Consider the following 15,661-nt stretch of genomic DNA (forward strand, 5'->3'; position numbering starts at 1 on the left):
CATATGCATGGCCGTAAAAAACATGGCTGAAGTTTTCTAACCCATCCACTTGTTTCCAATGTTGGGGCCCACATGCTGATTGGGGCAGATTTTATTTTTGGCAAAACGTGTAAAAGGTCAGACCAACTTGATGCATGGATTAGATCATTTTTGGGAAAACTTGTAAAAGGGCGGACCAACCGGATGCATGGATTAGATCTCACAGGTATGCGCCATGATAGCACATGTGGTGTGTACACAAGCTTTACTGCATGTGCATAGTTAGCAATAGAGATCACATAGCACCTGATAGCAGCTTGAGTACCAGGGAGGCAGGGACAGTAACAGGCATGGAAGCTAAGGTGAAATTCAAGAGTGAAGTGCTCCACAGGATTTTAAAAACCAACATTAAGTTTCAGGCATATTGCTCATTTTCATCTAAATCCATGGAGGCTAAAGATTGACATTGCACCATCCGAACATTTGGCATCACATAAAAAACCATGCAACAACAGTCTTTAAATAGATATTTAGAAAGGTTATAATTTGGAGCCACTGTTCAAAGTCCTGCCATAGCCCATATCAGTTATGGATGCATTAAGCTGATAAACATATTCCACCATACCAGCTAACACAATCATTATCAGATAAGGTCCATGAAGATGAATTTTCAGTGCAAACTGCTGATATAAATTCAAACAGCCAATTAGCATCGGTATCTACCACAGAAAAAGTAAACAGACGTGCTGATATAAATTCAAACAGCCAATTAGCATCGGTATCTACCACAGAAAAAGTAAACAGATGTTCAATGCACTCGAAATTTGGAAAAGGAAAATGAAGGGAAAAAAATAAGTACAAGAAGTTAGTAATGCAACCAAAGGCTATCATTCCATCATGACATTTGCTGCATTTGTCGGCTGGTTGCCACCCGAGACAATGTTCTCAACCAAAGTTACGCAAAACACAAAAAACCCCATTTCCATTCAGGATCCCATGATCTGGATTGTGGTCATTTGCGAACTGGATCGCTATTTTTAGTGACCCAAAACTATGGCTCCATATGCTTACTATTGATTAAGTTGTAGTGCAAATTTATGTTTACGATCTACAGATTTATCTTCTATTTATTTAATTCATACTATAATACCAAGGGGCATTTGGGAGCATGTAATCAGTGGTAATTGGTGTGAATCGGTGGCAATTGGTGCATTTGGGAGTGTATTTGATGTGAATTGGATTTCGAATGCATTGGTGTGGAGAGAGAGAGAGAGGGAGAGAGACGACGGTGCCTTGCAAACAGTGGTAATCAGAATCCATGTGAAATGGAATCACATGGTTTTGCTTTGATTTAAAAAATTAGACTTTTGGTGTATTTAGTGTATACTCTGATACTAAGTAACACAAGAAATGAGATGACACAAATACCACAAAATAATGAGGATGAAAGGTTACTTTAACCAGTTTAGCAACTGAACGCCCAGCTCGTAGTCCTCATAACCTCTTTTCATCATCCTACTACTTTTCAAATGATTACTAAGAGGATAATCATTGGGCTTACCTCCACCAGACCTTACTCCACCTTCAAGGGTATCTGACGACCTCAAATCCTTGGTTTCCGATGGCAGAAAGCCCAATCCACAAGATGAGGCTAGCCATTTAAGGCAGTCTCCACCCCTACTTCACCAGAGGGAGCACCAAAGTTTTAAGGACTTTAGGGTTTTGTCCCTAAATAACACAAGATAATGGGAGGTGACAAAAACAAATCACATAAGATAATGGGAGATGACACAAATAACACACGATAATGGGAGACTATACCAATTAACAGGATTAAACAAAAAACTATAACAATATACAACAAGCTACTACATACCATAATAGATGCTATTGAAAACTTAAATATAGACATCATTACTAACTCTCCATACCTCTATCAGACCTTACTCTACCTTTGAACTAGGAAGAGCTCACAATCTATAGAACTCAGGGACGGATTTGAAACCCGGACTTGAAACAAAATGAAATAAAAGATAAACTGCTAGCAGGCCTTACAATTATACAACAATAAACACTATGTTGTTACAGTAAAAACTATGCTGCCACATGGTGTTGCCTTTTGGAAAAGTAGATGGTTGGTGGAGAGAAGTCATGGCTGATGTGAGTGGGTGACATCACTGCTTTCATCATGTCTGAGTGAAGCTCAATCTGACTCAATTCTTGAATTGTCTGAATTCAATGGGCTACCAATTCCAACATAAGGTGAGCTTGGAAATTCATCAACTTCAGCTAATTGACCATGTTGCTCAAGGAAATCAACATGCAATCAACAAACCTTTCATTCAATGGATATCGGCGGTTGGCGAACGGGTTAGCTATGATTTCGAAGGGAATGGATGCCATTGAGTAACCATTAAGAGAGCATATTTCTTGCTTGAAATTTTGATACAGTTGTGGATTGCTCCTGTAATGTCGAGCAAGATTATAGGGCTGCCAAGCTTGTATTTCTGATTGAGCAATTGATGGGGAATAGTTCCCATTATTAGTCTAGACAAAATCTCTAGCTATATGGAATGTGATGAGCACGTATCTGGAGAAATGATCGTCCAGGAGAATTATTTTTTTTCCACTCTTCTAGAGTGTGAAACCATGATAGCCATTTGAACACATTCCTTTGATCATCAAGCATTGGGTCATTCAGCTCGATTTGCAAGAAATAGGCAGTAAGACATGGTGCATCAAAAACAAAGGGAATGGTGTATGCCTCAAACAAGTACCATCGCAGACGAAGGGCTTCTTTTGAGAATTAATAAAGGTTACTAATGGAAAATGGTAATCCAGATGAGGAATCTGTTCAAATACTCTGTAGTTTCTAAACAAATGGATTTCAAGGAATTGTTTAAAATTATGGGAGCTTCTTTTTATGAAGAGGAGGTTGGCTATGGATTCAATAATTTCTAGAGGTAAGGCAGTTATGGGTTCCATTGGGTAAATGCCAAGGATAGAAAGGAGTTGAACTTCTATATAAAGGGTATGAGGTTGTCTGGACAAGAAATCTAGTAAGGTATTACTTTTACCTTTGATTTTTACAACATTGAAATCCCATTGAGAAAACCATTCTACCCATAGAAGGAGTTGAGCATTGGGCAAGGTTTTTTGCTTAAATTCTAACATCCTTGGGAATGAAGACATATCCATTTCAATCTAGAATTTGTGCCCGATCAGGTGGAATTGGAATTTTGAAATTCCATTTTTGACAACTTGTAACTCTTTGAAAGTACAGTGATGGTATTGTTCTAAAGGTTTGAAGGTTCCAGTTCCACACTTGTATCCATAGATTTTCCTTTTTCCAGAGTTGTCTTCAATAATTAGAATTGCTTCCCAATAGAGATCACTTGCATCAGTTTGCAAGATTCTCTTACCTATCTGATTTGGAATCTGTAGAGGAGACAATAAGGTAGCCAACTGCTTGAGTTACTTGACTGCATAGGTATGGAGTTCACACCATTTTTTAATGCAACTAGGCCGAGAGGAGGCTTTTGTATACAGCGATGTGGGGGACAAAGTCAGAGATGTAATTGACAATACCAAGAAATTGTTGTAGTAGTTTATCACTCTAAGAACATCAAGAAATTGATGAACGTGGACAGCAATGTGTGGTTGTAGGCAATAAGAACCATTGGAGAGAAATTCCTAAGAAGTCAATCTCTCTTTTGACAATTATCATCTTTCTTTCTGAAAGCATAATTCCATATTCTTTGATAATGTGCTAGTAGCCATATCTTTTATTTCATTTTGTTCAAGTCCAGATTTCAAATCCATCTCTGAGGCCTAGGCAGAGTAAGTCCTGACAAAAGAATTGAGAGTTAGTAATGATGTTTATATTTAAGCTTTCAAGCAGTGTTCGAAATATCCGTATCGTGTTACATATCGCCCTTGGGATACGGATACGTATCGGTTATCGCATGGGATATATCGGTTGTATCACGTAATGAATCGTTGTTGTTGGAAACATGGGGAAACATTGAAAATCGGTCGAACTTTTCGATGAAATTTCAATGATTGTTAAAAAAAGACATCAATACACACTTACAAATCAAAACGTTACAAAAATTGTATGAGGTCCTAATCTATGCGTTGTCTAACTGAATTGAAACAAATATTGATGCGGACACAGGTGCATTCAAGGTGTACCAACGAAGAAAGCGCCAACCACAAGTGCCGTCCTTGTGGATAGGCGAATATTGAGGAGCTGAAGACCTTTCACATGTGATTGGACATATAGAAGACCCCACTTAGGGAAGACACATGTGAAGGAAGATTGGAGAAAGAAGACCGAGCGCACAAAATTTCCCATACTTATGTTATTTGTGCATTTTTTGACTTAGTTAGGGGTCTTTTAGTAATCTTATATCTTTATTTGCTTATTCTAGGGGTATTTTAGTAATTTTATGTCTTTATTTGCTTATTTAAGTGGGGTAAAGCCCTAAACACGAATTTCAACTATTGATGAATGAAAAGCAAACCCTTTGGTTGCCTCCTTCCTCTCTTCTCTCTAATGGTGCTTCTTCTCTCCCCTTGATCTTCTTCTTCTAATTTCTTCTTGTGCCCCTCCAACTTCCTCAAGGTAATAACTTTCTTTCTTCTATTTTTTTGTTTTGGCTAAGTCCTCTTCGATCAAAATCTTGAGAACCGATCTAAACCCTAAAACCCCAAATTCTCAAATCCCTAATCCGAGAAACTTCTTGGTTCTTCGGACTAGTGATCTTCATTGATCGATTGGGTGTGACCATGCAAGATCGGGAGGTCTCATCCCTCGCCGGATCCAACCTAAGTAGTAATTGAATTCCATACTCCATGGTTGTAGTGATGGCCCGCTCCATTGCATGTTTCCTTTATGATTTTCTCAGTTATGATGATTATTGTTAGAATTTTAGATCATTTATTCCTTTTATTTCCGCTGTTTAATTATTTCCATGAGCATGCATCATAATTAGGGCTGTCCTACGTCAAATTTGGTATCAAAGCCTAGGCTTGCATGGTTTTTGTCTAGATCGAGTTATCAAATTAGGGTTTTGATTTTTAGGTTTAACTTAGGAAAGTTCTAGGTTTAGAAAGTTTTCAATTTTAGAAACTTTTCAATTTTAGAAAGTTCCTAATCTGAAAAATTTTCAGATTTGAGTTGTTTCCTGTTTCAACTTAATTGTGTCAGTTCATAGTAGTTTTGCATTCATCGCATTCATCTTGAAAGTCATAACACCTAGTAGTCTAGTTAGGTAGAGTTTGGTTCAAGTCTTCATTGTATGCCCACGAGAAGAGGTAGAGGTTTCGGACTTCAACCTACCATGAATAACGAGCAGTTATCTGAGCAACTTGCTCAATTGATACAAAAGATAACCGCCCTAGAAGCGGGTCAAAGACGTGAGTTTGCCCGCCTTGAGAACCAAATTACCACCACCATGACTAAGGTGGAGCAACTAGAGGCGTCCCAAAAGGAAAACCCCGCTGTAGGGGAAGATGTGCACTCCCAAGTGGAAGAAATCATGGAAGAACGTGCTGCCACACGTGGTGGTAGTGAGGATAGAGATCGTGGTAACGGTCGTGGTGTGGTGCGAGAGGCACGAGCCACATGTGGTCATCAAGACCGTTATGATCCAGATGAGCGTGCGATGAAGAGTGTGAGAGTTGAGGCTCCAAGTTTTGATGGACGCTTGGATCCCAAGGCATTCCTTGACTGGGTTGCTGACATGGACCACTACTTTGAGTGGTATGACATGTCAGAAAACCGTCAAATGCGGTTTGCTAAGATGAAGCTTGTGGGTCAAGCCAAGCTCTTCTGGACCAACACCGAGCGTAGGGTAGAGAGAGTTGGTAGAGCCCCTATCACACATTGGTATGAGATGAAAGAGAAGTTGAAGGAGAAGTACCTTCCTCTCTCATACCGTCAGAAGCTCCTTGACCAATGGCAATCCTTACGCCAAGGGTCAATGCCTACCGCTGACTACATCGCTAAATTTGAAGAGTATGTGATGCGATGTGATATCCGAGAAGACCCTCTAGTAACGCTCTCGCGTTTTAAGACGGGCCTTTGTGCGGATCTTCAGCGCGAGCTTATTACTCGACCCTTAACGGACTTAGATGAAGCATATCAAGTCGTGCAGGAGTTAGAGCAGTATCTGAAGGCTCCTGTCTTTCGTCGTTTTGAGTCCCGAGACTCCAATGCTAGATCTAGTTCCCAAGGAACTAGACCTAATATTGGTAATCAACCTAGGGCACAGGCGACCATTCCGCCTAGGCCTAGGGAGGACAAGGGCAAAGGGATTCTTGGTGCCGGTCCTAGTAACATGAGCCAAGTGAGGTGCTATGAGTGTGGCAACCTTGGCCACATGTCTAATCAGTGTCCTACGAAGAGCCGTGGGAGAGCTTTAGTTATAGGCAAGTCCCACGAGGGTGGAGATGACCAGGGTGATTATGAAGTTGAAGAGTATCACCCTGAAGGAGGACTTACTGATGAAGAAGAAGTGGATGGAGAAGCAACGCTTGCAGTAGTCAGGCGTATGTTAGCTCAGTCTAGAAGTAGTGTTGATTGGCGTCGAAGCACTATCTTCTACACTATTGCCAAGTGTGGTGAAAAGAATTGTAAGGTGATAGTGGACAGTAGAAGTTGTCAGAATGTGATTTCCACTAGCACCTTAGATCGCTTAAAACTGAAATCCACACCTCATCCAGACCCATATAAAGTTTCTTGGGCTGACAAGACATCCCTACCTGTCACCCAGCAATGTCTAGTCCCCATCGAGTTTGGGTCATACAAAGAGTCCCTGTGGTGTGATGTTTTACCTATGGATGTGGGACATGTTATCCTAGGTAGACTGTGGCTATTCGATAATGATGTCACGATCTTTGGCCGTTCGAATGCGTGTACTTTTATGTATAATGGTAAAAAGATCAAACTTAATCCCATGCCACCTGAGAATACACTAGGGAAGAAGAAGGATGAGAAGGCAAGTGAGCCTAGAGAAATGGGTAAATCCAAACCTAAGTCTTTACATATAATCAGCGTAAGAGACTTTGAAAAAGAGGCTAAGGAGGATTCTATGGTGTATGCCCTTGTGGCTAGAGAAATTACACCTGAGGTTCCATCAGAGTTGCCTGGTGAGGTGACCTCGGTCCTGAAGGAATACAGTGATGTATTTCCTGAAGACTTACCGAATGAGTTGCCACCTATGAGGGACATACAGCATGCCATTGATCTTGTCCCAGGATCTACTCTACCGAACCTTCCTCACTACACGATGAACCCTGCAGCGCATGCAGAGTTGAAGAAGCAAGTTGATGAGCTTCTGCAAAAGGGTTTCATCCAAAAGAGTATGAGCCCGTGTGTCGTGCCTGCATTGTTGACGCCAAAGAAAGACGGCACGTGGCGCATGTGTGTGGACAGCCGTGCCATAAACAAAATTATTGTCAAGTATAGGTTCCCTATACCTAGACTTGATGATATGCTTGACATGATGGCCAGGTCCACTATATTCTCTAAGATAGACCTCAAGAGTGGATATCACCAAATTCGTATACGCCCAGGAGATGAGTGGAAGACGGCGTTTAAGACGAAAGATGGGTTGTATGAGTGGTTGGTCATGCCCTTCGGCTTGACTAACGCACCTAGTACTTTCATGCGGGTGATGACCCAAGCTTTGAGGCCGTTCATGGAAAAATTCCTAGTGGTGTACTTTGACTATATTCTTATTTATAGTACCACTAAGGAATCACACCTTGAACATTTAAAGAAGGTCTGTAGTATCCTTAGGAAGGAAAAGTTGTACGCTAATCTTAAGAAATGTGCATTAATGTCTAACCAAGTTATGTTCTTAGGATTTATAGTGTCATCTGAAGGGATGCGCGCAGACCCTGAAAAAGTCAGGGCCATAGTTGAGTGGCCAGAACCAAGGAACATTCATGAGGTGCGAAGTTTTCACGGCCTAGCAACTTTTTATCGTCGGTTCATTAGGAGTTTTAGCACGATCATGGCTCCCATTACCGAGTGCATGAAAAAGGGAGAGTTCGTGTGGTCTAAAGCCGCCGTCAAGGCTTTTAAAGAAATTAAGGGCAAGATGGTGGAAGCTCCTGTCATGCGTCTACCTGACTTTTCTAAAGTCTTTGTAGTAGCGTGCGATGCGTCTGGTGTCGGTATAGGTGGAGTGTTGAGTCAAGAAGGACACCCGGTGGCCTATTTCAGTGAGAAACTGAATGAGGCAAAACAAAAATACTCCACTTACGATAAAGAATTTTATGCGGTAGTGCAATCCCTGAGACATTGGCGACACTACCTCCTACCGCAAGAATTCGTTTTGTTTTCTGACCATGAGGCTTTGAGATATTTGCATTCTCAGAAGAAACTCAACCCAAGGCATGCCAAGTGGGTAGCGTTTCTTCAGGAATATTCGTTTGTTTTGAAACACAAGGCCGGGGTTGAAAACAAACCAGCGGATGCCCTTAGTAGGAGAGTGGCGTTGCTCAACTCCTTGAGTGTAGAGGTAGTCGGATTTGAGCAAATGAAAGATGAATACCCCATATGTCACGATTTTGGGGGTACTTACGCGTCATTCTCTAGTGACCCATATTATGGATGAATATGTTCTTAAAGATGACTTTCTTTTCAAGGAGACAGACTTTGTATTCCCGTATGTCCCTTCGTGAATTCCTCATCCTGGGAGCTTCATTCGGGAGGGATAGCGCCATTTTGGTCGTGATAAGACCATTGCCCTCGTGGAAGATCGTTTATTGGCCAAGCCTCAAGCGAGACGTAGCCAAAGTTTTAGGGCGGTGTCGACTTATCAACCGGCAAAGCAAAGAAAGCAAAATACCGGGCTGTACACGCCATTGCCAGTGCCACATGCTCAGTGGCGCAGGACATTAGTATGGACTTCGTGCTCGGGCTTCCCAAGACTATAAAAAGCACGATTCCGTTTTTGTCGTTGTGGACCGTTTTTCTAAAATGGCGCATTTCCTCCCATGTTCGAAGACGTCAGATGCGTCTCATGTTGCTCGTATCTTTTTTGATGGTGTGGTGCGTCTCCATGGGTTACCTAAAACCATAGTGTCTGATCGTGATGTTCGATTTACTAGCTATTTTTGGAAGACACTGTGGCACATTATGGGAACTCGTTTGCAATTTTCTACTGCTTACCACCCACAAACAGATGGTCAAACTGAAGTGGTAAACCGTAGCCTTAGAAATCTTCTACGTTGTCTAGTGGGTGAACATGTTAAGACTTGGGACCTAATTTTACCAACTGCTGAACTTGCTTATAATGGGTCAGTTAATAGATCTACAGGGTTGAGTCCTTTTGAAATTGTAAGTGGTCATAAACCTAGAATGCCCATAGATCTCTTACCTATGTCTGTTACCCAAAGGTCTTCTGAGTCAGCCGATGCATTCGCACGCCATATTCATGATTTGCATACACATATTAGACAGCGGTTAAATAAGAGCAATAATGATTATAAAGTTTCAGCTGATTCTCATCGTAAAGTGCAAGAATTTCAAGAAGGAGACTATGTAATGGTGCGAATAAGGCCAGAGCGATTCTCTCAAGGATCTGCAAAGAAATTACAAGCGCGTAGTGCTGGACCATTCAAGATATTACAAAAGGTTGGGTCCAACGCGTATCGGGTTGACCTTCCACCTGAAATGAGCATTAATCCAACCTTTAATGTGGAAGATCTAGTCCGTGCCCATACTCCCATTATTGATACATCGTCCCTTTCATAGCCTTTTTCTGAGTTTGCTACCCAACCCCTTCCACCACCTCCTCCACCCATTACCCATAAAGAAGCAATTGAGGAAATCTTGGATGACGAGATAGTATCCACGAGAGATGGGGGTTTCCAAAGGTATCTTGTCAGGTGGAAAAACAAACCATCGTCTGAATCTACATGGCTGTCGGGCGACGCATTGCAAGGTATTGATCCAGATCTACTCGAGCGCTACAAAAGTTTCAACTCGTCGGAGTCGAGTTTTTCTCATCCGAGGGGAATTGATGCGGACACAGGTGCATTCAAGGTGTACCAACGAAGAAAGCGCCAACCACAAGTGCCGTCCTTGTGGATAGGTGAATATTGAGGAGCTGAAGACCTTTCACATGTGATTGGACATATAGAAGACCCCACTTAGGGAAGACACATGTGAAGGAAGATTGGAGAAAGAAGATCGAGCGCACAAAATTTTCCATACTTATGTTATTTGTGCATTTTTTGACTTAGTTAGGGGTCTTTTAGTAATCTTATATCTTTATTTGCTTATTCTAGGGGTATTTTAGTAATTTTATGTCTTTATTTGCTTATTTAAGTGGGGTAAAGCCCTAAACACGAATTTCAACTATTGATGAATGAAAAGCAAACCCTTTGGTTGCCTCCTTCCTCTCTTCTCTCTAATGGTGCTTCTTCTCTCCCCTTGATCTTCTTCTTCTAATTTCTTCTTGTGCCCCTCCAACTTCCTCAAGGTAATAACTTTCTTTCTTCTATTTTTTTGTTTTGGCTAAGTCCTCTTCGATCAAAATCTTGAGAACCGATCTAAACCCTAAAACCCCAAATTCTCAAATCCCTAATCCGAGAAACTTCTTGGTTCTTCGGACTAGTGATCTTCATTGATCGATTGGGTGTGACCATGCAAGATCGGGAGGTCTCATCCCTCGCCGGATCCAACCTAAGTAGTAATTGAATTCCATACTCCATGGTTGTAGTGATGGCCCGCTCCATTGCATGTTTCCTTTATGATTTTCTCAGTCATAATGATTATTGTTAGAATTTTAGATCATTTATTCCTTTTATTTCCGCTGTTTAATTATTTCCATGAGCATGCATCATAATTAGGGCTGTCCTACGTCAAATATATTCATATAATTTATAAAATGTAAGAAGATATGTGGAAACACAAGCAATAAATTCAAAAGCAAAAGAACCACTAAATTAGGTTACATACATGTTTGATTTTATGTTTGGACACATATTGCAACCGATTAGCGAGAAATTGGGAACTTTTTGATTTTTTTCCAATTTTCCGCAACACAGTCCTTCTACTCCAAATTCAAAATCTAAGCATCTAACCCATGATTTTACATGAAAAATCATGGATCTGTAACAATTTGACACTGATTTAATATGATTTACAGGAAAAAAAACAGATCGAAAATAATAATAATAAATGCTCACTGGATCAAACAAGTGGGATATATCCCACTACTTGTGTGTTTCGTATCGCACAGGTAGGATACAAGATATATCGTGCGATATATCAGCCGATATCCTCGATATTTAAAACACTACTTTCAAGAGCATCTCTTACGTTGTGTATTATCTTTTAGTATATTGTTATAGTTTTTTATTTAATCTGATTATAGTCTCTCATTATCTTATGTTATTTGTTTGTGTCGTCTCCCATTATCTTGTGTTATGTGTAATCTCGTCATCTTGTTTCTTGTGTTACTTGGTATCTACCAATTCACATCGAAATACACTAACCACTTCTTGTGTTACTTGGTATCTACCAATTCACATCCCCAACAACCACCCCATCCCCAACAACAACACACCCCTCCCCCCCCCCTCCCGCTCGCGCAAAAAATGAAAAAAAAAATCCATGTGATTCCATTTCATATGGATTTTGTTACCACTATTCGCAAGTCACCGTCATCTCTCTCTCTCTCTCTCTCTCTCTCTCTCTCTACCAATGCATTCCAAATATAGGCTATCGAACACATTCACATGGATTCCAAGGGATTTCAAAGACAAGCTATCCAACACAACTGGTGATTCCAATTCACATGGATTACACGGTAATTGCCAATGCATATCAAATACACACTCCCAAACAACCCCTGAGTATGCAGGGTTTGTAATAATAGCATTCACCATTTCATATCATACATCAATTGCAACATGACATGTATAAAGCTATATTGCATACACTCCCTAAAGTTCCAAGGATAAAGGTGTATACATTTAGCATACACCCTACAGTACTGAGGATATATATATAGCATACATCCTAGAGTACCAAGGGCATAGGTGTAGAATACTGAATGACAACATTTCCTGAGTAGTGGACATCATGATCTCTACCCCATATATGATTCATGGAAACATGTTTGCCAAGTGAGAACACATCACAATTATAATCAACTTGGTTCTACAACCAATGGAAATTTGAGAACATCCCACACCATTGTGCCCTCCTACAATTGAAATGTGTATTTGTGTTGCTCAAATACGTGCTTCCCTAAAAAAACCACCACCCATTCTAATTCACCAACATAACTAACAACCCACTCCCAAGCAAGCACATTTAAAATGGTCTGCAAGACTGCAACAACAACATGATATCCTACTGATAAGGGAAACACAAAGAAAAAAGAAAAGAAAGAAACTTAATGCTTGCATATATACCCTCGTACGCTGTTTCGCATTCTATTTTCTCACAGTTATATTAGTATGTACGGTACAAGCAGATAATAGTATGTACACACCTTTCATTTCTACCATGTCACCATTAAGTACAATCACAATATAGATTCTGAACTCGTTATAAGGAAATCAAGCAATCATGGATATATGCAATTGCACCTTTCTCTGAAACTCTTGAAAATATCAAGTCAGCTGATGTGAGCATAAGAGAGGCCAGATCCAACCATCTTCCCATCACCATGCATTCTTGTGCCTCCATGCATAATCTAGTGACCTGGGGTTCTGCAACCTGTCAAAGAAACAATTCCAATACATCGAATTGTTTGATATCCCAACTCGGATCCAATAGATGCAAATCAAAACTTGCTCTACAAAGAAGATTGGCTATCATACACATCAAAAAATCAGAGCTGAAGTGGGCTGGAGATTAAATTGATTCTCTAAGCTGGATGTAATTAATAAGCTGCTTTGCAATTTCAGTCCTCTTCAGAATCAAAAGACAATTTCAAATGGATTTTCTCGGAGGTACATGGCACGTGTGACAATATTTTGAACGGTCATTTCTGCGAAGAGTTTAATATTGTCAAGCTGAAATGGAGTGTGACTCAGTGTGTGGATGGCGACTTCAACTTCATCCACTTTTCTTATGAGAAAAGGAGGTGATGGTAGAATTTCCCCTGACATGTGTGCCTTTTTTCGGATTGGACATCGAGTTTCTCATGACTCGATTGATCTTCCACAATATACAAAGATGGCTCTCCTAGAATTATTTGCAATCTTGATTTGGAGAAGGCTTGTGATTATGTTAAGTGAGATATCCTTCTGTACGTGCACCAGGGGATGAGATTTGGTGTGAGATGGAGATTGCCAATATCAAAGTATTTGCCATCAGCGAATTACTCAATTAGGGTCAACAGCTTCACCAAAGGCTTCTTATGTGGGTCAAGAGGAGTGAGGAAGCACAACCCCCAAACCTCGTATCAATTTATCATGATCATCAACGCTCTTAGCAGGATGATTGGCAAAGCAATTGAGAGCAAGGTATTCCATAACAGTAACGGTTGGCGTAACTCCCACCATTACGATTGCACGTAACGTCCATAACGGTCAAAATAATTTTAAGAAAAAATTGTCAGAAAAATCAAGAACAATGAGAGAATTCTATATACGTCTTCTTCTGTAGTTTTAAACATGTTTATGATGGCGTAACAATCCAGTCTTTGGTAAGAATGTTGTTTCGGCCCTCGGCATGTCTTATAATTTATTTAGCCTAACAAGCTTAGATTGACCCCAAATTGGACCAAAATTCATGCAAGCTATGGCACTCATCCCATTAATGAACATTCCTAAGCATTTGATACCATTCCCCCAATTAATTTTAAGAAAAATTGAATTAAATTTGGATGAATAATGTCACTGAATTGGAGATCACTCAAATGCCCCCAAATGACTCCCAAATGCACACAATCTACAGCACTTATCCCACTAAAGCAATCAGCCCAAAACTATGATTATTTCAAAATGCAATCGTCCCACATCCCACACACGCATGGTCCACACACGTGTACAAGAAAAGAACCCCCCTCCTTTTTTAGCCTATCACTACCCTCCTTTTCTTTCAAATCTCTAGATTATGAAATTTCCTCTTTCTTTCATATCTTTATTTTAGGCAACGAATAATTTTAGATATTTTCTTATCTAAGTATCTTCTTATTTTGGGCATTTTCTTAATTAGAATGCTTTGTTATTTAGATTCTTACTTATTTTCACAAATTTGTAGATTCTATAGCCTTCATTACAGATTGTAAGGTTTGATTATAAATATGGCAAATAGCCTATGGAATAAGACAAGCTGATTAATATTTCTTTATGAAATTCTCTTATTTTCTTTACGATAACTGTTGAAAGTAGGGGGAGTGGTCTCTAGTTCGTGACTAAGGGACTGTTTAGCTTGCTCACACTCTTGCATTTGTGATCTCTAGCATTCGGTTAAAGGATTGTTGGGTCTTTTCCCACAATCTCTTTCTTTTCTTATTGATTTATTTGCTTTCCTTTTCGGGTTTGCATCACAAACATGACACGAACCTCCAGATCTTGTATCCTATTATTCCTCTTCGGCATGTGGCCATTAACAATGGGGCCCATCATATCAACCTTGTGGGACCAGTGTGACAAAAATCGCCAGAATTTTGAAATATCATAATAATATCACAGATTCAAAAAAAAAAAAAAAAAACACTAATAGATATTACCGCAAGATTTCCAAAATATCAACAGATTTTAAATATCGTGAAACCTTCAGGAATTTGTTAGTTAAATATATATTCTAATTTTAAATTATTTATTAATTTAGAATAAATGTTTGTAAATATTTTTATCTTCGGTGAGATTTTCCTAATAAAATCCCGAGAAAACCCTCAAATTTTTAAAATCTCCCAGCAGAGAAATTGCGGAGAAAGAGATGCGTGGGACCCATTTGTACAAACAGGTAGCCTAGGAATTCCTCTCCAACCGACCAATGCCAAAGGAATAAACTCAATTAATTTGTTCAAGATCCACATATATCTGAAAATTTAAAATTACAAAAAAGTAGAAGAAGAAGAAAAAATCCAAGGAGAGATTTTTCAGTGTACCTCAGGTCCTGCGTCGGCCCACGCAAGCTCGGACATGAATCGGACGACTGAGAGCGAAGGATCTTCTTCAGATGTGACCACAATAGTAGCCATGGCTTTTCTTTTCTTCTTCTTCTTCTTTTGTTTTCGAGCAGGAGAAAGAAGAAGCAGAGCTTTCTTTTCTTCTTCGGAAAAAAGAGTATGAGGACCGCGGATTTCCTGCGAAAGCCTTTCGCAGGATCATCCTGCGCTGGGAACCCAGGTGGGCCCCACCGTGATGTTTGTGAAAAATCCTCCCCGTCCATCCCTTTTGTGAGTTCATTTTGGGACATGCTGCCAAAAATCAACCGTATCTAAAGCCCAGGTGAGCCAAAAAAGTGATAATTAAACGTCTACAGTTGAAATATTCATGGGCCACGGAAGTTTTGAGTCATGCTAATATTTTTGTTTAAGTTCATCCCCGTAAGAATGACGTTATTAACGGTATGAATGGCATCTAAACATCACTGTTGAACCCAAGAAGGTTTCAACGGTAGGAATTTTCCTAACCTCATTTTCCTTTAATACGGCTCACTTGAGCTTTGGATACAGTTCATTTTTGATAAAAT

General features: G+C 40.0%; 1 protein-coding gene across 1 annotated transcript in view; it reads right to left on the reverse strand.

The window, feature by feature from the left end:
• LOC131228948 (uncharacterized) overlaps positions 1-15,247 on the reverse strand; it is a 32,610-nt gene extending 17,363 nt beyond the window's left edge. The window contains exons 1-2 of the mRNA XM_058224783.1: positions 15,075-15,247; positions 12,601-12,730 (exon numbers count right to left, since the gene is read on the reverse strand). Coding sequence (XP_058080766.1) covers positions 12,601-12,730; positions 15,075-15,167 — 223 coding nt within the window. The 5' untranslated portion in view covers positions 15,168-15,247. The remainder of the gene's footprint in view (positions 1-12,600; positions 12,731-15,074) is intronic.
• Positions 15,248-15,661: the final 414 nt, after the last annotated feature.

Source organism: Magnolia sinica, chromosome 16, assembly GCF_029962835.1.
Source record: "Magnolia sinica isolate HGM2019 chromosome 16, MsV1, whole genome shotgun sequence".
Lineage (NCBI taxonomy): Eukaryota > Viridiplantae > Streptophyta > Magnoliopsida > Magnoliales > Magnoliaceae > Magnolia > Magnolia sinica.